The sequence below is a fragment of the Ascidia mentula genome, chromosome 6, assembly GCF_947561715.1.
Source record: "Ascidia mentula chromosome 6, kaAscMent1.1, whole genome shotgun sequence".
Lineage (NCBI taxonomy): Eukaryota > Metazoa > Chordata > Ascidiacea > Phlebobranchia > Ascidiidae > Ascidia > Ascidia mentula.
This window is the reverse complement of record NC_138571.1, coordinates 3,724,683-3,747,030: the sequence shown is the minus strand read 5'-3', so window position 1 is coordinate 3,747,030 and position 22,348 is coordinate 3,724,683. Positions and strand designations below refer to the sequence as shown.

Here is a 22,348-nt window from a genome sequence, read left to right as displayed (position 1 = left end):
TAAATCTTGCTCCGACTTGTCAGGAAAAAGTGGTTGATCCAGCTGGGCTGCGTTGCCTGGGCTGCCAAGCCTGCAAACCCCATGATTATATGAAATAATGAAATTTTCATAGTGACAATCGAATTATGAATACCAACTGACAAATAATTTGAGATAAACCAACAGTTATAACTGATAACGGTTACCCTCATTCTCATGTAAAACACCACAGATGCCAAAGAGGCAACAAAAGCTAAGGGCAAATGCGATGCAAAGCAAAGCATAACTTGGTCCGCGATTTCCTCCGTCTCCATCTAAACCTCTGGGACTCCCGAACACAGCAACCGCAATCATGTAAAACACAGCTGCAAACAACATTTTTATACTTGTTTTCTAGTAGGTTATGTCTACACAGTTTTACCATTTGGTTACATTGGATGCAAAATTATATTGAATGGTTACTGTTGATAAGTAATTAGTATTTATTTCCAAATGAAAAAACTTACTTGCACCAACTGTTGTAAACAGGTTTGCCACCATTGACTCCTGGGATTCACACATAATGGAAGTAATGAAAAGAAATACAGAAACGAAATGACAAAGAATTCCAAGTATTAACATCGCGGCGGTGGCTTTCTTTGCTGGGTATGACATATCTGAAGGAACAAATGTTCGAAATCTAAGATTTATGGAGAATAAAATTACGTTAAAACCCTTCCACGAAAAGATTTTGAGTTTTCTAAACCGATTTTTTTTATCTGGAACTGTTTATTATGTCACTGAATTGTTACAGGTCTACTACTAGTTGGATTTCTTACAAAATAATCCACCACCATCCGCCCAGTGAGGTAAGATGACACTTGTCATTGCAAACACGAGTGATAATGTTAAAAGCAATCCAGTAATTATAGTTGTTCGATTCATGATGATCAATTCAGGACCTGAAACAGACTTAGGTTGAATTCGAAAACATTAAAAATCCGCTTTTTTCAATCGTTGTTAAAACATTTGTAGCAATAAGTTTGTTTGGTTTGCATCAGTTGCATGTTTAAAAATTAACTTTCCAATGTATTGTTACACGAAACTAGTGACATAGCAGTCACGAGCCTAAAGTAAACGCAATTGTTTGCATTAACTGAATAAAAGTTTAGCCAACAGATTAAATTTGATGGTTTTGTTGGTTGTTTAAGCAACACATACAGCAGTATTACCTGATATAAATATTATCACACTGATTTACCTTTATACGAACTCTCTTTTACCTTACCCCTTTAACGTACCCACTTCACACTAGGTATAGGAAGCTTTAACCTACCATTAATACCAATATGTTCCCCTCAAAGCAAACTCCCTTGCTTGGCGCACAGGTCTGTCGTAAACTAGCCCACCTGTCTGTTGTTCAAATACTCGTTGCTGTCAATGATTGCAAACGGCCTCGTTTACAATTGGAAGTTTTTAAGATTTTCCGGCAAACTAAACTTGAGTAATGTAATCATTTGATTTCTTCAATTCCAAGAAATTCTATTTTTTTCCATTCAAACGATTCTGGGTGGTTAAATGCACAACTGGATTTTTAACTATGTGATTTCTTCAATTCCATAAAATTCCATTTCTTGTTTCCAAGCAGAGTTTGTAAATTGCTTGTGCATTTAAGCATCCAGAATCGTTTAAATGACGATGTCCTATTTTTTGTATTGCAGCTATTTCATTCAAATGGTTTTAATGCAGGCATTTCTTGGATTTTGAAAGTTTGAAATCAAAATAAACGATGGTGTTTTTTATCTTCGTCAAATAGTTCATATATCAGTAAAGTAGTGTGGTTGTATTGATTTCAGAAAATATTGCACATTTATTGATTACCAGGAAACATTATTATCAAGAACTGTGTTTGGCTAGCATTACTGTTTCATGCATCAACTTGGCAGCTTCATAACCCTTACTGAACCTGACAAAGCAGCCACTATCAAATTAATATGTCAAACATATCATAGGCGCTGAAATATCGACAACAGATAAAGTTGGAGTTGTGTCGTTACACGACACTAGTGACGTAGCAGTCACGTGCGGAAAGCAAACGAGACTGTTTACATTGGCTGGATGAAAGTTTATCTAACAGTCGGTATTATTACCGTTTTGTTGGTTGTTTAACAACGATTAAAACGCAGATCTTCAATGTTATAGGATTGACGCTAAGCCTGTTTAAAGGCCTGAATTTATCAGCATTAATCAAACAACTTTGTTTACTGGAATATTTTAGACATTAGCACATCAAGAAAGGCTACAACCACTAATTCAATTCGTTCGTACAGATTCTATGATCAATGCAATCCTCCGTGCACTCTTGCATGCACAATACAAGTCGCATTTACAGGCGCTAAAGTGACTTTGTTGAAAACAAATCTTGAATTACCCTAATAACACATACAAGAAAACACTGTCGAAATTTTAACACCATGAGGGATCCCCTAAAAAATTCTACAGGAAGCATTTTGACGCAAAGCACTTCATTTTGCATGTATTCACAACGCATAAATGTCGTTACAGACACGGGTAAGTTGCATCACATTAATATGCCAAGAAAAAAAGTAACATTTGGCTTTTGTTAAAATTAATCGCAACGAATGTAACACTTAAGAGCTCATAAACAAATTTACACAGTACGGTCGCAAAGAACATCCACCAGCAGTGGAAGAATCACAGCCAATGGAATAAAGCAAACCATAACCAACTATCCGGAAATTTTACAGAAATTGTGACGATTTTTTTGATAACATAAATGTTTATTTCAGGTTTGTTTTAAAGTGTTGATCAGGCCAAAAGGTGCAAGGGAATATCCTGGAATGGAGGATTATGTTTTTTTAGATCCGCTACAAGCTACATATATACCCGCAATGTTTTTTCGATGGTTTTTCTGCAAATTGGACAATCCTTCACAGTAAGTGTGCAGATACCACAGCAACAAACGTGACCACACGGAACAAACGCAAACACAGCTTTCTGTTCCATGCAAATCTTGCAACTACGATCTTCGTCTTTTGCGTATTGTGGAGTTTGCGAAGAATCTGCACCAACTTTAAACAGAACGGGTTGAATTGCCTGACGAAATGTATTATACAGTTTACGTTAATCAATAACTTGTTGTTTGCAATGAGTGAACCTTTTGTGAGCAATGTATCAATTTGGACTTTAAGGGATTTGTCGAGGATTGTGCAAAAGAAAATGACCGAAAAACACACTTCAAGTAAAAACTACAGAGCAGTCTTTTCGTGCACTTTATTGGCTATGCTGCAATCAGCATATCGCCGATAGCTTACCACTTTTCACAGGGATATGAATTTTGCTAGCCTGATCATCTTGTCGTGGATGACCCTGCAAACATACGTTCGCATTTATTTGTCAAATCTTGATGTAATTTGTTATGTAACATATTTAACAAGTGAAGTTGAATCAGAAAGTAATCTCTTACTTTGTTGAGCTTAACTCTTGGGAAAGGTTGATTCAACTTGTCTCTCTTCAATCGTCGTTGAGTCTTTGTTCGCTTGTGAGTCTGTAAAGATTCAATTTACATCACATGCGGTATCAAATGTTTTTTCTGTTCCCAATGCAATGTTACTTTTTCGTTTGTGCGTATAGCCTGTAACAGTTTCATCCGATTTACCAACAACGATCTTCTCCATGACATTTAGTCATTGTTACTAACTTTATTCATGACCAAAACTAAAACGTAATTTGTTAAAAAAGAATGTGAAGTTTGCCTTTAATCTCACCTGGACCATAATTTTGAGGTCAATCACATATTCCATATCCATGTCTGGGAATTCTTGTTGCAAATCTACAACCAAAATATTCGCCGAAAACTTTCTCTCCAGCAAATTTAAAATCTCCGCGCTGTATGGTTTCCAATCGTGGTAATTCCCCGAAACGTCATCGCTGTCATCCCACAACCAAACTACGTCATTCGCTAGAGCGCAGTCACCCGGATGTTCTACTCGCCTGATCGGATACACACATCCTAAAGCAAGTCTTACTTCAACATCGTTTTGAAACATGAGACAATCATGGTTAATTGTTATAAAATTTATTATATCTTTATTTTTTTGGGTGATGTCTTCAACGTCGAACAAATTTATCATGAATGGACTTAGTTTCTTACCGAAGGCGTCGACATGTTCGTAGTTTTTGAAGTCGTACGCTTGGTGACGTAAACTGACTGTTCGCTCATCCGGCTTTTTAAGATAGTTTTGGAAAGCTGCTTCTAGTTGTTCACACAGACAACCTCCCAGCATCTGCCATCCATGACAATCTATGCTTTGCTCCTCCCAAATTATAATCGGGGCATTCTTTTTTAATTCTGTAATTGTTACTTAAATAAAACTTGCGATTAATGAAAGCTATAACCACGGGCTTAAAAATAATTACAACCGTTATTTGATCACATATAGGCTACTTAATACACACAACCTGTTGGAAACAAAACTATAAGAAGAGCATCTGCAACATATGTTTCAGTCAAAAGCACCAGGAGTTTTTAATCGAGAAGTAAATATAATTTATAAACCACAAAGCTAATAATGTTTTATATACAGGTTTATACATGGTGACAAAGCTCAAACCAGCAGTGCCGTCAGGCTTCGCTTTACAAAAAATCATGTATAAGCAAGAGAGCGAATAATGTTTTATTGTAGTGAGCTGCAGACATGGGCCCAGTTTCGTCCCAATAGATCTCATCAGTTCAGCTATCGTGTGACGTACAAAGATATTGTCAGCTAAATAGTTGTCAGAGCTCACTGTACCACAAATAAAACGAATAGAATTTAGTTACCTCCCAAGAAATGTAATGCAGAAATGATTTAAAACCCGATTACTGACACAACATCTGTCTTGTCAATAAAGCAGTAGTGCAACTTTTTCGGTGGGACGAATCATGTCATTAAGCCTACCTTTGTTTGAACTGTCCACTTTCTGCGAACACTCAGGTTTGTCATTCCCGTTGCGCTTTACATGCTCGTTTTGTGGGTGATTCCCCGAACTGGTCACTGTGTGTTGATCACGTAATATTTTCCTCTCAACTTCTCCTCGTCCGGGTAGGACACGGTTGGCTTCTCTCGTTGGGTGTTTGCCCGGAGGGTGGTTTACCTTGTTTGGGGGGCACTGAGCACCGTTTACGTGTAGCATTAAATGCGGGGTTAAATCTGGGTAGAGTTGCTGAGGAGGGAATATCACTGATGGAACCCCATTTAAAGATGGAGCCGTGACGTCATCGTCTGGTATGGGGGCGGTCGGGGTTATATAGGGGTTAAAGGGTGGGGGTCGGTTAAGATCGTTTTGCTGGCGGGGGGCCGACATGACATCACAACCTACACAAATCACATGACATTACATCAGGAAAGGTTAATCATTAAGAATGTTTTATGTGTGGATGTAAATTGCTGTTTGACTGGAAAAGTTATCCGTGTACTAATGTGGAGTTTTAAATATCCCTCAAATTAAACCAACATAATAGCTTTGAAGTAAATAAAGTTGTAACATACAAATAATTCGTGCGCTACGGGTACTTCCGTTTTCGCGATACTATTTTCCCAGGAACATACATAGAGCAAATACACTAAGGATCCAATGCGTACCTAGAAAACATAAAATTATCCGCATTTCTATTGTTACAAAATAAGATAGACGAGACATGCATAGCTCGAAAAGGAAAGTTTCATCCATCCAATGCAAACAATCTTGTTTACTTTCCTCACCAGACTGTCACGTCACTAGTTTCCTATACTTAAATACTACCTTATCTGCTGTTTGTCATTCATTGCCTGTGATATGTCTTTGTTCATGTGTGAATTTATTTGTTGCTTCTTTGTCAAGTTCCCTTCGGTTAGATTAATTGATTGATACGATTACCAGTTAACAATTTTAAGTGACTTATTTTCCCAAAGTTGTCGCTGCATTTCCAAGCCATTCGATTAGTTCTGCACCATCAAATCTGACACATGGAACTTTCAACTGATGCAAGTAAATAGTGCTTACTAATGACACACAATAACCTGAATACAATGTCGGAGCTACAAAATCCATTTCATTGCCTATTGCATTGGCGCTGCAACAACCTACCCACTTCATACTACATACAGTAGGTTGGTATGCACAGTCGGCTCGGTTGATGCCTTTTGTTTGCGAAGACATCAAACGTAACTGTGAGCAAACACGTTAGCTTGGTTGGTGTTGCAACACCCGAGTTTTAAGCCACACTGGGAACTAAATCACGCTCCAATCGGTCGAGATGGACGATGTAGATACCTTGGTATGTTTTTTACATCGTACACTACAAAACGTTGTGTACATTCTTTACATACCGGCGAGGTATTTAAAATACCCATGGGCATTTTTTACCGTGTTTGTGTTATATTCAGAGACATTCGTTCTGTCTTGTTTATAACCATGAACCCTTAAGTTTGATGTTTGGCAAAAGAAGGTGCAACAGACACTTCTTTGATAGTGTGATGGAGTCGGTCTTTAATCAGTCATTATTTTAAGGTCTTTACAATTGTGAACGACTTGAAAAAAAAATGCAAAAATGATGCAATGATGCAAAAAAATCTTAACAAACCTTCAGGGTAATTGACGTTTCTGTTACCGATTCGATTGAGTAACGAGATATGATACTGATATATCATATTTAAGCGAGGAAAGACCACAGTCTTTATAGTCCTATAGGACTACGACTCATTATGCCTGATTGTATCTAAAGTTATTGGGTTTTCTGTACAAATACTTTTTAACTTATTCTGCCTAGGACGTATTGATTATGGAGGATAAGAGAGTCTGATTGACCAAGATTTTTATTACATATCTCGTAATTGAATGGTTTCGTTCCAGTCTGGGTTCGTCTGTGACCGTTATAGTGTTGCCTGGTAGTAACAAAAATGAATAATGTGATATGGTGATCTTTGAACATAAATTTCGAAGCACAGTTAAGAAAATAAACAAAGCAAAAACATGTTACTTGCAACTGACACCGATTAGGCCTACAACAAAGAAAATTAAATTAATATCATCGAATTTCAGAACACGTTGTATTGCTCTTATTAGTGTGTTTACTATGGTAACTTTGTCAACTCCCACGCCGGCAACGCGCATCAATTCAGACTAACCAGGGTATCTTGGGTTGGAATCCCAGTGTCGTTAAAAACAAACTATTTTCTTTTGCCGCTTAATTGTGTCATCCCGCGCGACGTACGAGAAGACAATGGTAATACGTCACTGCTTCTAGAGCCGTTACACCTGCTACATTTCCGGATCAAGCAAACAATGGGCACTTCTTTGATATACAATATTCAGTCGCTATAGGTAGTGCCAGTTAGTTGAAGAAACGGGAGCTGTGTTACTGAGACCAATTATTATGAAGGGAAATCATGTTGTTTTGTGTTTTTTCGCCGCTTTATTCTGTTACAAACAAAATGGTGAGTTCTTTTTATTGGTTTTGCGTCGTTACGCAAACAACAATAAAGTACTAAACAGGGGTTGTTTAAATTAGGCGTCAGAGCTGATTGCGGTTCCAACCTTAGCTTTGGAAGCCTCAGTTCAGTTTTCGTTAACAATACCTGTCGCCAATTTTCTCTTACATTCGATGCAACAATTTCTGGCCCAAAAATGTTTTTCATGGAAAACGGAGATCTTCTCAACGACATCTGCACGGTTGTAAAATTACTGATAATGTTTTAATAAATGCGTTAAATCTGCAAACACTTTTAACAACATATAAATAAGCATGGAGGTAATAACATGATTTTTTTATGATCTGCGCACCTTACACCTTTTTGATAACTTCAAGCATGTTAGTACACAAACCATTTTTATGATTTCAAACTTAATCCTTGCTAAATTACGTGTAAAATTCAACTGAGGGTTATTATGCAGCTTTATGATGGAACTTCTGCATCAGGATCTGTTCTGAGGAGCTTTACAGGAGACGGCAAGTCGTCGGGTTTCAACAGGGTGACTGGAAACCGTTTTCTAGAATGCGTTCTGACACAAGATCGAACCGGAACTCCAGTGGGCTTCTCTCTACAACCCGGTAAGAAATGTTTGTCCACATTAGTGAAGCGCTTCCAACAAACGTTTCGCATCAACGGACAAAAACAATTGCAATACTGTGACTACGCAACCACTGTTTAATGTACACTTACAGAAATAACGTTTCTCAAATTTGTTATATTTCTCTGTAGTGACTCCTGCATGCAATCAAATTTTCACTGGTTTTCCTGTTCAAGCCGAAAAACCAGCGACAGCAGCAAGACCGAAAGACATCTGTAGTTGGGTGGTTAACTTGCCTTCTCCCACGAACAACTTCATTCATCGACTTGTTTTTAGACCCATGTTTCTTGTACCCGGTGCTCGTGTGTTTGTGAGTACATTTCATATTAGGACGATAATTAAGATTACCAGGAATCGACCAAAACAATTTGCATCGACGTGAAACTAGTACTTTATACACGAGTCAACTGAATGGGCAAGCGGCTAAACAACGCCAATTGGGTAACAACATATGTGGCTACAGCGACGCAGAGCGGAAACTCGTGGTCTCGTATTGTTCTGATATTCATTGTGACTAACGTACGAGCACACACGCACAATGCCTAACACTAGAAGTACGGATTGAGGTTTTGCATACAGCAACGTCGCTGCACTGTAAACAAGCCAATGTAAACTCGCCTGAGTGGCAAAACCCGTTCTTTCGGATGAGTTTTGTGCTTTATTTCATAACCAAAACGAGAAATCAATTGCTTTAAATTCCACAACTTCCGGTTATAAAGGATACATCATATCAACAACTCCAAGTCAGGCATATTTCCAACCCCGATAAGTTGTTGCGGTTGAATTACAACAAAACACTGAGAATTCAATATCAGGCCCAGATGATATATTGGTTGGTCAAAGATTCAAAGAAGTATTGTTGTTTTGTGAATTTAGATACAGGATGATGACACCGTAAAGCACTTTGAAGGGGGGTATGACGATTTCAACTTTGAAATGCACTTCAACAATAGCTTCGAGATTTTTCTGATATCACCTTACACCACAGCAAGGGTCGCCTTTAAGGTGACAGACGGTAATTTGGGAATTATATGTTTCATTAAATAAGGTGGACTGAAGAAATTATTTCAAAGATTATTTCAAAACAGTTTGCAATTGTTATTATTATGTTTGAGTTTGCAATCTTATGTCATGATGAAAGATAATGAAAATTTTGAAGCAATGCTGTGGATAAACTTAACCGAAAGTAATCTTACATTTGTGACGTTAAATAACCTCGCAAATAACGCTAATGATCAATTATCACATTCAGATACAGTTGTTTGTGTTGGGATTGTTAAAATTACGTCAACTTATTCTCTCTCCAGGACCTGTGGAATCGTGTGGCAACCTCGCCGCATTCGATATTGATGGAAAACTGATCATCGATAACACATGTTTATCCATAAAAGTAAGAGTGAGCAGAGGCGGTAGTTTGTTGTTGTATCACAAGAGTGGAGACATTGAAGAAAATACGTGTTGGGTGAGTATTTGCACACTTGGTGTAATTGGAAATATTGCAAGAAGTCTTCAACTGTTCAATTTATTTAATCCTTAAAAGGATGCAATAACCGCTGTCGGACTTTTGGTTAAAGAAGAATTATTTGCAATATAAACAACCTATATTTCTTGAAGCTTTTCTCCTTGGCCAACATTATTCTGTCCTGTTTTAGTAACTAATTTATAAGTTTAGACTCATCAAGGAGGAGCAAATTTCACGACTTTCACCGGCATATCGGGTGAAGTACATCCTGTACCGGGAGATGGGGGTGTATTATTATCCTGCTCGTTTAGACAGCCACGGTCTGGAGAGCCAGTTATTTTTCAAGTCGAAACACGTAAGAAAGAAAGCGAAAAATAAATTTTATCTTAATTTTTAAAACTAATTTGTGGCAACAGACCATGGAACGTAGAAATGTAAATATATTAATTAAAAAACAGAATAATTGTATTCAAGTCATATTGTACTAAATGCAGGTTTTTCGTCCGATTGCGAATAATGTCTCCCGTCATTCCACAGAAACGCCAGGTTGTCGCCAAAACTTAGTTTTCTCTGATTTTCCTGCAACCGTTCAAGATGGTGGCAATTCCACACAGGACTACGTCTGCGTATGGACTGGCACCAGCATTAGCATGGGTGCAGCCGACGTTCGTGTAACAGCTCAACCAATCACACTTTCACCAGGAGCTTTGCTGAGTGTAAGTGATCCCATTGATGTAAAAACACTTAGGATTCTTCGTCACTTCAACAGTGCATGAAACTCAGATTAAACCAAATCAACCGGATGAACCAACAATTCACTGGAAGGGACCAACCAGCTTTAATTTAACGGTCACTGAACTCATGCAAACCACAAGTTTTAGTATCTACTACATAAATTCGGCAACTTCGGAACGATTTTCCGCACTTCTGGGGATAAGTAATAACTTGCGTAAAAATAATTTCATGCATATTTAACTGAAACTTAATATTTTCGTAGTTCCTCCGGAAAGGATCTGCAGCATAGCCGGAATAGAATTACCGTAAGTTGCAATGAATTAACATTTGTTTTGTTTGTTTGTGTCAACGTAAAGCTGTTCGTAAAATGCAAAGTGAGAAAAAAAACATCGTATAAGATGTAGAAGCATTTTGCAGATCACTGAAGTATGGGATGTTTTTCTGTAATCTCATATCTTTGTAACATTCAGACTTTTCAACGAGGATCTGATTTCACTAAATGCGACCTCAGGCGACCACCTTTACATCTCAACACATTCAGTTGAAAACCTGGACGAGCTTGACCCTGAATGCCGCTCCACTGTCGACGACGCCTTCTTTAAGTTCAACATCACCAAATGTCCCGCTATAAGAAATGTACAAGAGGCAACAAACAATGCATCGTATTTAACTAAGCAAAACAATGAAAATTTTGTTTCAAAACATGCCATCAAGGAAGCAGCTATCGTAACAATTCATAGTCGGAATTTCATGTTTAAATTATCCACCATGTGGCGATAGAGCACCGCCATTGTTAATTTTTCGACACTTGTCAGTCATGCTCTCATCGCGTTTCGATTACTTCATAATGTATATAAGAAGTCTGCCTCCTATGATCTCACTACAGGTTTTCGGCATACTAACTCTTATTTTGCTAAACTAACATTTAAAATCACGATATACTGGTCGTAATATTACTTTGGTCATTTTCTTCATGTTTTATTTTCCGACTCTCTTGCTGTGCAACCGACGTGTTTTTTACAGCCTGGAGGTTCTGATGTGATTGAGATGACGTACACCATATGGAACCAAAAACAATTGGATCTCTCCGACCCAGTGCAACGTTACATCCGATACGCCTTAAACATTACTTGTATGTTCAACGCCACAGTTGAGTTGACATCCGTCAACATTCTGCCGCAGATAAAGTACATAAGCTCTAGTTACATATTTTAACTCGAATTTGAAGATCCAACTATATGTGTTTGATCTCAGTGAAGTTATAACTGCTCTGAATCCAGTTTCCGGGGAATTCGAAATGTCCCTCCAACTTTACGACAGCGATGCCTTTTCTTCTGCTCTGCCTGCGGACGCTTCCGTCGCCGTTCCCGACTTCTTGTATGGAAAGGTTGCTCTTGATCAAGTTACTGACGGGGAATTTATCATTGAGGTAATCACGGCTAAAGCAACTCAAACCAAATAAAAACGTGTGTAATGCCTTCTTTCATTTAAGCTTGAAACGTGTTGGGCGACGCAGACCTTAGACCCGAACACAGAACCGTCATACCCCATCATATCTGGACAGTAAGTTGTTGACAGAAACACTCATATTTGTTTGCAGTTTTGTGGCAGGAGTATCTGAAATAGACGAAAACCCGCGTAAAGTAGAAGTAAAACTGTCTCAGAATAAAACTGTCTCAGAAGCAACAATGACTTGCTATCTGTTTTCTTTAGACATGTTATATAAGAAAAATTCCCCCTGGGAAATAAATGTATTTAGCACCAGCCATTATTGTTTTACCACTAACATTTTGACGGCGCATCGATCGGTACAACTAACACTTTACCGATACGTTACAGTTGTGCCGATACAAGTGGTGATGAACCAACTGGAACCAGGGAGGTGTTGAGAAACTTCCAGGCCGATAATTCAACCTTCAGGTTTCAGACCTTTGTGTGGACCAACGTTAGTGACGTGGAACAAATGATTTTCGTCCATTGTTATTCAACCATTTGCCAGAATTCAACTGGAGCCTGTGTTGACCCTGTAAGTATGCAAAACATAATACTTCATACCGTCCTAGGCGACAACAACTTCATGAGTCTGACATTCTTTTCCAGGGTTGTATGAGGAAACGCCGTTCTGTTAATCCAGACCACCACAGACAGCTAACATTCGGTCCCATTAAAATCGTACAAGCTGAGAAGTGTTACAACGTAAGAAATAATAGTTTTAAAATATCGGTAAATCTTCATAGATTGCGTGTATTGTTGAAGGGAATGTGTTCGGACGTGTGTGAAATTGTTGAGGGAAAAGCTGAGTGTTCGTGTTTCGAGGGAAGAAAACTTACTAGAGGCGGCAAAATGTGCACAGGTAATGAAATCCACAGCGATTTTAAGAAGCTCTGAATGCAAAGAAACGATAAAATATGCTTTCGTGTCTTTAGATGTGGAAAAGGAAACAACACATAACATCAACTTTACATTTACTCTACTTGCTGTCGGGTTTCTTGTCCTTACCGTGGGAGTGATTCTGCATTTCATCCGCAAAAAACCTTCTGCATACAACGTTATATAATAAACCACACGAGGGCAGGCACACACCAACAAACTAGTTTGTTTGGATTGTAAAAAATGATTGCAAAATTTCAACTTCCTTCACTGTTTAACTCAAAACGATAGAAAATGATTATCTTTTGTAAAAGAATTTTAACGATGTTTAACAGTTTATTATTATTCGGATTGACAGAAGAATAGTGCACAAACATAAAAAAAAAATTTCAACAAATTTAATAAAAAGTATGTTTATCGAGAATAAATTTCAATCTTTTATCTTTTTTTCATATTTTGTTGGCGTTTCGTCCATTTGAAGCTTTTTAAATCAAATCAAATTAACTGAATGGGTTTATGTGTAAGCCGCTGATGTTGTACGCTTTTCCAAATTGACCAAAAATTTCTGTCAATTGTGTCATGACAAATTGTTATTATGAGATCAATTTAAATCATTAATCAGGTTTAACCAAAACGGCCAATGACTGTCTCTCAACTTGAACGGAGCTCTTTAAGCTTATATAGACATTCACAGTTTATTTAAGTTGCATTACTGTGGCGCATTCTTATGGTAAATGAATCTAGAATTATTTTTTATCAATTTGCTGGATAAGTTGAGAGGCAAAAGTTTTCAATCTGTTTAATTCTATTTAACACAATCAACAAAAAACAATCAAGTTCTTTCATCAGTGAGTGAAATGCATAGCAACGTGGAAGTCGGCATACGGATGTGACATGAGCGTCAATAGCAGGTTCGCGTCATGATTCCTACTTGATTTTTGTCATTACTAGAAAAACCGTCATGCATCACAGGCTAAGCTAGTTCGAAAGCGGTTAGGGTGATTTAGCTAAAACTGGAGTAATGACCGAAATCAATTTGAGGGCGAGAACACATGTTTGGTTTACACCACGTTTGTACATTTGTATCAGTGTAATTTTTTATTTATACTTTTTACACATTTATTAAGTAAGCATTTGAGGTGATCGTCTTGCTTTACTCTTTGTGGGCGATGTCTTTTAAAGTAAACCTCGAGTCCCGTCAAAACTCCCTTGCTATGACACCGAAGTGAGCATTCGCACAATAAAAACTAAAGCAACTGGTAATCGTTGTCTCGTACTTACATATAAATACAGATTGTGATGCGGTGCGCGATCGACAGCGTCAGGGTACTTTGCTTTCAACAGATCCATATTAGTTTACACTTCTGCAACACAAACCAACTCTTGACAACTCTTGAATAGAGTTAACCTCAACAACTAACAATGGAAGTTAAGCGCTACTCATTGCGGTCATCGTCACACACACAGCAGTTAAACGTTTGCATACGTGAAATTATAACATAAGGACAGTGGAGCCAATAATATGAATTGTGTAAGCTGAGGCCAGATGGCCACTGTTTCGACCTAAAAGGTCTGTCTCATCAGTGCTGCTGATGTGACTTTCAGACGACTTTGCTGACCAAACGGCCAAGCAAAGACTTCCACTTTGTGGTGACTATACAATCACCGTCATCCGTTGGGCACTAAACTAGGTGCAACCTTATGGAGAAAACAAGGTGGCTCCACCTTGCTTATCTTATGATTCCTGTGACATGGGGCCTGGCGGCACTATTGGTTGAGCTTTGCTTGGTCATAGTGTTTCCACTTTGTTTTCTCCGTTAGGTTGTACCTAGTTTGGTGCCCAACTGATGACGGTATTTGTATAGTCACCGCAAAGTGGAAGTCTTTGCTTGGCCGTTTGGTCAGCAAAGTCGTCTGATAGTCACACCAGCTGCACTGATAAGACCTTTTAGGTAAAAACAGTAGCCATCTGTCTGCAGCTTACACAAAAATTATAATCTTACAGAACCCACACGGTCCTTCTAAAATGTGCTCGTGCAACTATGTGGAGCTATGTGTCGTTATGTGCAACTATGTGGAGCTATGTGTCGCTATGTGCAACTATGTGGAGCTATGTGCAACTGTGTGGAGCTATGTGTCGCTATGTGCAACTGTGTGGAGCTATGTGTCGCCATGTGCAACTATGTGGAGCTATGTTTCGCTATGTGCAACTATGTGGAGCTATGTGCAACTGTGTGGAGCTATGTGTCGCCATGTGCAACTATGTGGAGCTATGTGTCGCTATGTGCAACTATGTGGAGCTATGTGCAACTGTGTGAGCTATGTGTCGCCATGTGCAACTGTGTGGAGCTATGTGCCGCTATGTGCAACTATGTGGAGCTATGTGCAACTGTGTGGAGCTATGTGTCGCTATGTGCAACTGTGTGGAGCTATGTGTCGCCATGTGCAACTATGTGGAGCTATGTGTCGCTATGTGCAACTATGTGGAGCTATGTGCAACTGTGTGGAGCTATGTGTCGCCATGTGCAACTGTGTGGAGCTATGTGCCGCTATGTGCAACTATGTGGAGCCATGTGTAGCTATGTGCAACTATGTGGAGCTATGTGCAACTATGTGAAGCTATGTGTCGCTACGTGAAGCTATGTGTCGCTATGTGCAGCTATGTGCAACGGTGTGAAGCTATGTGCAACTATGTGAAGCTATGTGTCGCTGCGTGGAGCTATGTGCAACTTTGTGAAGCTAGTGCAAGTATGTGGAGCTATGTGCCATAGGTCATCAAGGCCCGCAAAGCTTAGACGCCCATAGCAAGAAATATAATTGAATACTGCACGTTAAATCTTGGTTTTACTCTATACGTCACTACATTTTACATTTTGGACATCTTGTTTATAGATTCTGCTTTTTTGACACTGTATGAAATTGGAATTATTGCTTTTGAATTCCCTGCATACAAGAAAACAGTTTTAAACAGTTGTCCGCCCTCCGATCATCCTTACACTCGCATGTGTGCGGCGCTTGGAAAAGTGTTTGGCGAACCCTGTTATATGCATGTGTATATGTTGTTACTGTACTTCAACGTATATTTGCCTAGTTTTGTTAATGAACAGAAGTCTTTATTTTGGCATTGTCTTGCATTGTTCTCCTTAGTATTGCTATTGTGTCATCGCTGCTTCAACAACGTGTATTCTTCGGTTACATCACGAACAAAAATTTGTTTCATTACTAGTGTTTGCAAGCTATTTTGCAAGGAAAGGTGTATGGGGCTAATTGGCAATTGAGTAACCTTGGCAAAAGGCGGTTTATAAACGCGTTGGAAGACATAGCATAACCAAGGCGTATATAACGTTACTTTGACATATTTTCAATACTTTTCGCCTCGTGCTTGTTTTGGATAATAAGTTGCAGGTGGTTTGGGTCGATCACATAGCGACACATAGCTCCACATAGTTACATATAGTCACACATAGCTCCACATAGTTGCACATAGCTTCACATAGCTTCACATATCTCCACATAGCTTCACATAGTTGCACACAGCTCCACATAGTTGCACATAGCTACACATAGTTGCCCATAGCTCCACATAGTTGCACATAGCTTCACATAGTTGCACATAGCTCCACATAGCGACACATAGCGACACATAGTTGCGCATAGCTCCACTTGCACATAGCTCCTCATAGTTGCACATAGCTTCACATAGTTCCACAAAGTTACACATAGCTCCACCTAGTTGCACATAGCGACACATAGTTCCACAAAGTTACACATAGCTCCACCTAGTTGCACGAGCACGTTTTAGAAGCACCCGAAACCACACACTCATAACCTTCAGGAAAGGGACATCCCCTTACACACAACCACATTTTGTTGTTGTATTTTCAGAAAAGAGTAAATGGAGTCATTAGACCAAGTAATTTATATCAACCAATTTTTCAACCACAACTTGGGTTATTAATTCGATCAATCACATTAACTTTGTTCCGTTCTGGTTAATAATTTTTATCTTTGTTTGTCTGCCTTGTGTTATGCAAACAAACTGACAGAGCGGAACTAAATTATGTGAAAGAGGAACTATTTGTACTTACTGGAGCCTTTTTAAGGTAGGCTACATGTATGAAACACAGCATTACTTTAAATAAATGCGAGTTTTGAGCCCTACCAATCACTGGTTATATGTTTGCACTGTTTTGTATGTGACTGGACCAGGATATTTCAGCTGCTTTATTAATGAAGCAAAAACAGTTTGTATCAGTGGTCTATTACCATAGTAATCAGCAAGCATTCAGTTGTGAAAAATTGTCAAGCTTTGTCTTCCAAGTTTATAAATAAGTTATCACAAAGTTGCTATTTTCAATATTTGTACCGCAAAGGATATGAATGCTGTGTAAATGTAAATAATGTGTTATGTATTGCTCTGCTAGGAAATAGTCATAAAAAATCTAACTTTGTTGCATTGCCTTCTAAAGTTGTATTATTTGTAGCTTTAAAAACTAACAATGTCTTCAAGCATTGCTTTGTGAATGATATAAACACAAATGGGAGACCAGAAACCAGGCAACAGTATGTGATTTTTTTACGGAAACCTCGAAAGTTGTTTATAGCAATAACTAATCAATTTGGTAACGATTCATTATCCATGCTCCAAAATAATATTGGCAATACATTTTGTCACCATTATTTATATGTTCATGCCATTTTGTAGCAAATATCATTCATGCACTTAGTGGTATTAGCAGATAAGGTTTTTGCCAGAATGAAAACTTGAGTAATCAATATATGATAGTTTTTATTTAGTTATAAAAATGCAACCCTAATATATCTGACTTATTGACACAAATTTTGATTGTTTAATTACAGATCAGTCACAAAACATTAATGCAACATCAGCAAAAATTGAGAAAAGCCAAGTTGGTCTTCAGGGCAATACAGTTATATTTCATCTTCATCTGGTGGCTGGTAGGTTCAATTTCAAATTGCTTATATTATGTTGGACTTTTTTTTATTTCATATGATATCAAATTTAAATTTTTTGTTCATACATAGTCTGAATCGTAATCCTACTGCAATATTTCAGATAATATTATACTTTATTATAGATTCCAGTGCTTCAAGCAGCACAGATAGTAATCGTAAGTACACTGATTATTTGGAAAAATGATAATATAAATCTTTTAGCAATATGCACTTAAATTACTTTCTTTCCAATATAGTCTTTATGCTGTTTATCATCCATAAAATCCACAAACAAAGAGAAAACTATGCCATAAATGCCGCTGGAGTTCTGCCAAACATAAGAGTGTTTTTTTGTGATTTTGATAGGAAATAATGTACAGTTACTAATGGACAATAATACCAAACAACAATGGCAACTACTGGTGGATGAAAATGTGGCACAACAAAATGTAGAGCATGAAAAAGAGATACACGAAAAAGAAATACAAAAATTGAGAAAGATTTTATCAGACCAATCAGTGCAACACAAAAGGGAAATTCGACACATGAAAAAACAGATTCAACTACAAAATGACTTGATACAAAAGCTATGTCAACAACAACAAATAGGTAAGAAGTTTATTCAATAAATTGTAAACCTTGAGCCAAAAAAGAAACCATTTTGTGTACAGCAAAAATTCCAGCAAATGAATCATCGAAAATAAAAACTGATAAATGGGGATTTGTAGAAGTCAGGGATGGTAGCCAAGAATTTTTGGATGTTCTTCGCAAGTTTAAGTGCTCGCATAATCAAAAAATTATAAGTGTAAGTCAAGAACATTGGAGAGAATGTGTAAAACATTTGTTGGTAGTTGCTGAGTAAAACTTTTAAGTCAATCTGTCAGACAGCTCTTTTAAATGTGTTTTTATTATTAGCAGAAAAATATATTTCGCTCTGAAAAGGGCATCACCAGATTCTGCCAAGAGTAAAACACAAAAGTAACGAAAAATAACTAAGTACGAGCGAAGGTCTCCCACACAAGGGAAAGTAACCTTAATAAAAATTAAAAATAGACAAATAAAAATCTGGATATGTAAGAAATGAAATGACTAAAAAGTTTTACTGAGCAACTATAGACACGGTACCGATGGACAGCCTACCAGGATGACTTGGTTCATCGATCAGGTGTAGTTCATCGTTTTTTTATCAGCATATTTGTTGTTATTGGTTTATTTAACGTATTGACTAACAACTATATATTTCTTTGTTATTGCATATAATGCTTTAAAGTCTCATCTGTGATTTTTGTGACTATGTTTGGTTTACAGGTCAGTCCAGCGCGTTTTATGTCTTTTCGGTAAAAATTAGTAAAATAACTCCAGTTGTGTGCTTCGGCAAATTGATTCACGTTCGAAGTTTTTCGTGTACACAGATTCAACGAGTTGACAACAATCGGTTGTATCAGAAATTTCTGGTTGAGAAGCATTCCGTGCAAACGCAGTTACAACGTGAAAATCTACAACGTTTTCCGGTAACAAAAGAATTATTTCATGGAACATCGAAAAGGGCTGTCGTGAGCATATGTAGCGAAGGCTTTGACAAAAGTTATTGCGGCACTAGTGGTAAGGAAAAATTGCACTAATGCGTCTTATTAGCTGTTATTTTTCAGTACTGGCCTACGTTTCCTTGTTTGGGTGCAACATGTTTATTTATCCATACCTTAAAAACCAAAACGGCATAGTCTGGTTTTATTTTTGCCTACATAGCGATGTTTTCATAATATTGTATACAGTTAGATAGATACGCTAAAACTTTTTATCTGGTTTTCGGTGAACAATAATAGTTCTTACCGACATCTTTTTAATAGGTGAGAGGGAATCAATCAGAATGGGGGAAGGAGATTACTTTGCTACCACATCCAATTACTCCCACATTTTTGCGGTTCCAGACGAGCATGAAACACGTCGAATGATTTTGGCAGAAGTTGTTACAGGCCGCTATTGCGAGGGTTATCAGGGCATGAAAGATCACTCACGTTATGACCCTGGAGCCAATAGTGCAGTGGACGACTCCAATAACCCGACAATGTACGTAATTTTTAGGGACACGCAAGCTTATCCGAAGTACATCATCACTTACCAGTAATATTAATCAGCCACTCTATGTTGTTTACCCACGCAAAATTTTTAAAGGGCTAATATTGTTAATTCATTTTTAAGCAGTCTATACTAAAAACATGTTCCCTAATAAGCATGCTCATAAGAATGCAGTCATAGTTGTTTATAAATGCGGTATTTTTGAGATAAATCCTTTTCTTGCAACTTAGTTCTTTTTTATATTGACAATTACGCGTTGTTTCTGCATCATTTTATCGTTGTGTATAAAATTTTCAAAGTAATTTCTGTGATTTGTTTTTTGTGGTGATCGTAGTGTACATTTGGATAAGTCGCGGTGTTATCCTATCTTCGTCAAAATTTATCAGGAATTTTTATGCATAAGCATTACTGACCGTTAATAAATTGTTTCTGGCCGTCGAACAGAAATGGTTTGATGCAGAAGAAAAACTCAAAAAATACAGTAAATTTAAAATTACAGGTTGTTGTAAATTTACTCTATATGTTTGGGCTACAAAGTTATTTTGTTAATAAGTAGGTGATTCATTTGTAAAATCTCAGGCAGGCAGAGCAGAGCAGCTATGCACGACCCTTACAAACAAACATTAATCTGCTGCCGAAAGTCAAGTCGTACAATTGTTCGGATATAATAGAGTTTACTGTAACAACTTCGTATTCCCTACCCGGCAACATCCAAAAGTCCAAGATGTTACCGCATGTATGGAAAATATCCCAGCGGTCACTAATTGCATTGCGCAATTTTGCATTGATCATCTATTTGCCACATTCTTTTTAAATCACTTGATTTAAATTTTTTTTAATTATCAGTTGCCCCACTTTTTCCTTATTTGTCGCATTTTACAGGAGGTAACTCCCATTTAAATGTTTCTTTTTGCCAATTTGTGTGTTTTAGTACGAAATAATGAGTTGAACAGCATTCTAGCTTTGGCGTTTCTATAATGAATTGAGTAGCACAATTACGTCGTTTAACAAGGACACATTCCTTATTTTATAGCAATGTTCTCTTTGTGGTGTGTTAATTTAGAATTGTTAGTTTCGAACGCATCTGCAGCTGTACATTGATTTTTATGTCATTGGTGTGGCTAATTTTATCGACTCACGTGATTGCAATTGACCAATAGCCGGGCCCTAAACCCTTTCGTTGGAGTTAAAGTTTCATTTCATAAACCGCACTAAAGCAGGATTCAACTTCTTGGCTGTTGGTGAAGAATTTCAATACTGAATGTCTGTATTTCGAATTACTCTCCCGACCCAAAACTATTTTGCGCTTGTGTTTCGTATAATATAACGTGATGGCGATTCATTCAAACAAACTGTGCACTCTTGAGTGTTACGTTTAAATGTAGGCTATACGTGACATGGACAATGGACGTTGCACATATACACATATCATGAACATTGATCACAAATAGCCAAATTACGTCATTAAAGTTCGATCTCTACGCGATCTGTCCAGTCATTGTTTGCAGAAGGTTCGCTTCTCACGTAATTGTTGTAATGCATCAATTGTTCTGGTTTGGTTTTCAAGTACTTGTTTTGTGAAGAGAATGAGTTGCTGTCCATCAGATAAGATAATAGTTTTTGAAAACAGAGGATAGAAATCCTCCAGGGCGCTCTTGTGTCAAATGTTTGTGCGCACTACTCTTAGACGAGGCTTGTCAGGTGTTTCTTGTTGAAAATCAACAAAAAAGGTCATGTGTGGCCGATGTGGCGTCCAGATATTAGTCTGCCACGGCCCTAAGATGAGATGAAAATATTTGCTTGGCGTGGTGGTTTATCTGACACCAATCCCTTAGACATTGCCTCAAACGTAGTGACTTCGTAAAGTAATGATGTTACAAATAACATTATAAAATCAAATTACAAACCATAGATTAATGACATTGATTTTTTGCGAAACATGAGCAACACAAATTTATCTCATATCTCGTCTCTGCCATTTATCTCTGCACCGTCGAAAAAACGTTGATAAACGGCTTGTTGTGCAAAATCACAGCAACTCGACACGAAATTTAAATTACACAAGATGTGTGGTTTGGAAATACTGTACCACTTTAAACTACATGTTTTTGTCGAATTTTTTTGGAAATTAAAGTTAGAAAAGTCATGAAATACCACAAACAACTAAAAAAAGCAGTAGCTTTTTATACAGGATCAGCCTGGCTTATAAATCAGGAATATATATTTCGCCCCATGGGCATCGTTGCGGTGATAAGTTGCAGTGATCGCTAGGCCTGCATCTGCAGTTTTGGGTAGATCCCAATATTTCAATTTTTGAAGTCAGATACCACAAACAAAGGTTGACTTGAACTTTTTCAAGCAATTAAGTTTTGAAAATTATCTGATGCATTGTAACTTCCATTTCTAAATTAACTTTAACTTTTTCAAGCAAATTAAGTTTTGAAAATTATCTGATGCATATTAACTTCCATTTCTGAATTACAATTCGTAAACCCAAACTAAACAACAGAAACCAACAAGTAATTTGTCCATTCTTAATCCACTGCTTTCATTTCGGCGTTGAAGAAAGTACCAACAATCATGTTTGGGTAAAAAAAAAGGAACCCAACAATTAATCACTAGACCTTTCAAATGAATAATTTTCCCCTTTACATCGCTGTACTTTCGGTGGTGTCAGTA

At 37.6% G+C, this 22,348-nt stretch overlaps 1 protein-coding gene and 1 long non-coding RNA gene across 2 annotated transcripts; both read left to right on the top strand.

Moving 5' to 3' along the window:
• The first annotated feature begins 11,296 nt into the window (after window positions 1-11,296).
• On the top strand, window positions 11,297-12,202 carry LOC145906858 (uncharacterized). Its single transcript, XR_014402873.1, has 3 exons — window positions 11,297-11,399; window positions 11,548-11,696; window positions 12,107-12,202. It is a non-coding gene; the product is annotated as an uncharacterized LOC145906858 (long non-coding RNA).
• A 28-nt stretch (window positions 12,203-12,230) lies between these two features.
• On the top strand, window positions 12,231-19,860 carry LOC145906902 (uncharacterized). Its single transcript, XM_082994364.1, has 8 exons — window positions 12,231-12,293; window positions 12,368-12,463; window positions 12,524-12,620; window positions 17,498-17,596; window positions 17,960-18,202; window positions 18,265-18,398; window positions 19,006-19,195; window positions 19,441-19,860. Exons 1-8 carry the CDS (start codon window positions 12,231-12,233, stop codon window positions 19,716-19,718), a joined length of 1,200 nt encoding a protein of 399 aa, XP_082850490.1. The 3' UTR covers window positions 19,719-19,860.
• The last annotated feature ends 2,488 nt before the right edge of the window (window positions 19,861-22,348 follow it).

What these genes read in the sequence shown, in the direction of transcription:
- LOC145906902 (XM_082994364.1), top strand. Translation starts at nt 12,231, where the DNA reads ATGATTTTCGTCCATTGTTATTCAACCATTTGCCAGAATTCAACTGGA. An exon ending in CTGGAGCCTGTGTTGACCCT is followed by an intron (nt 12,294 to 12,367) that starts GTAAGTATGCAA and finishes ATTCTTTTCCAG; the next exon opens with GGTTGTATGAGGAAACGCCG. An exon ending in AAGCTGAGAAGTGTTACAAC is followed by an intron (nt 12,464 to 12,523) that starts GTAAGAAATAAT and finishes GTATTGTTGAAG; the next exon opens with GGAATGTGTTCGGACGTGTG.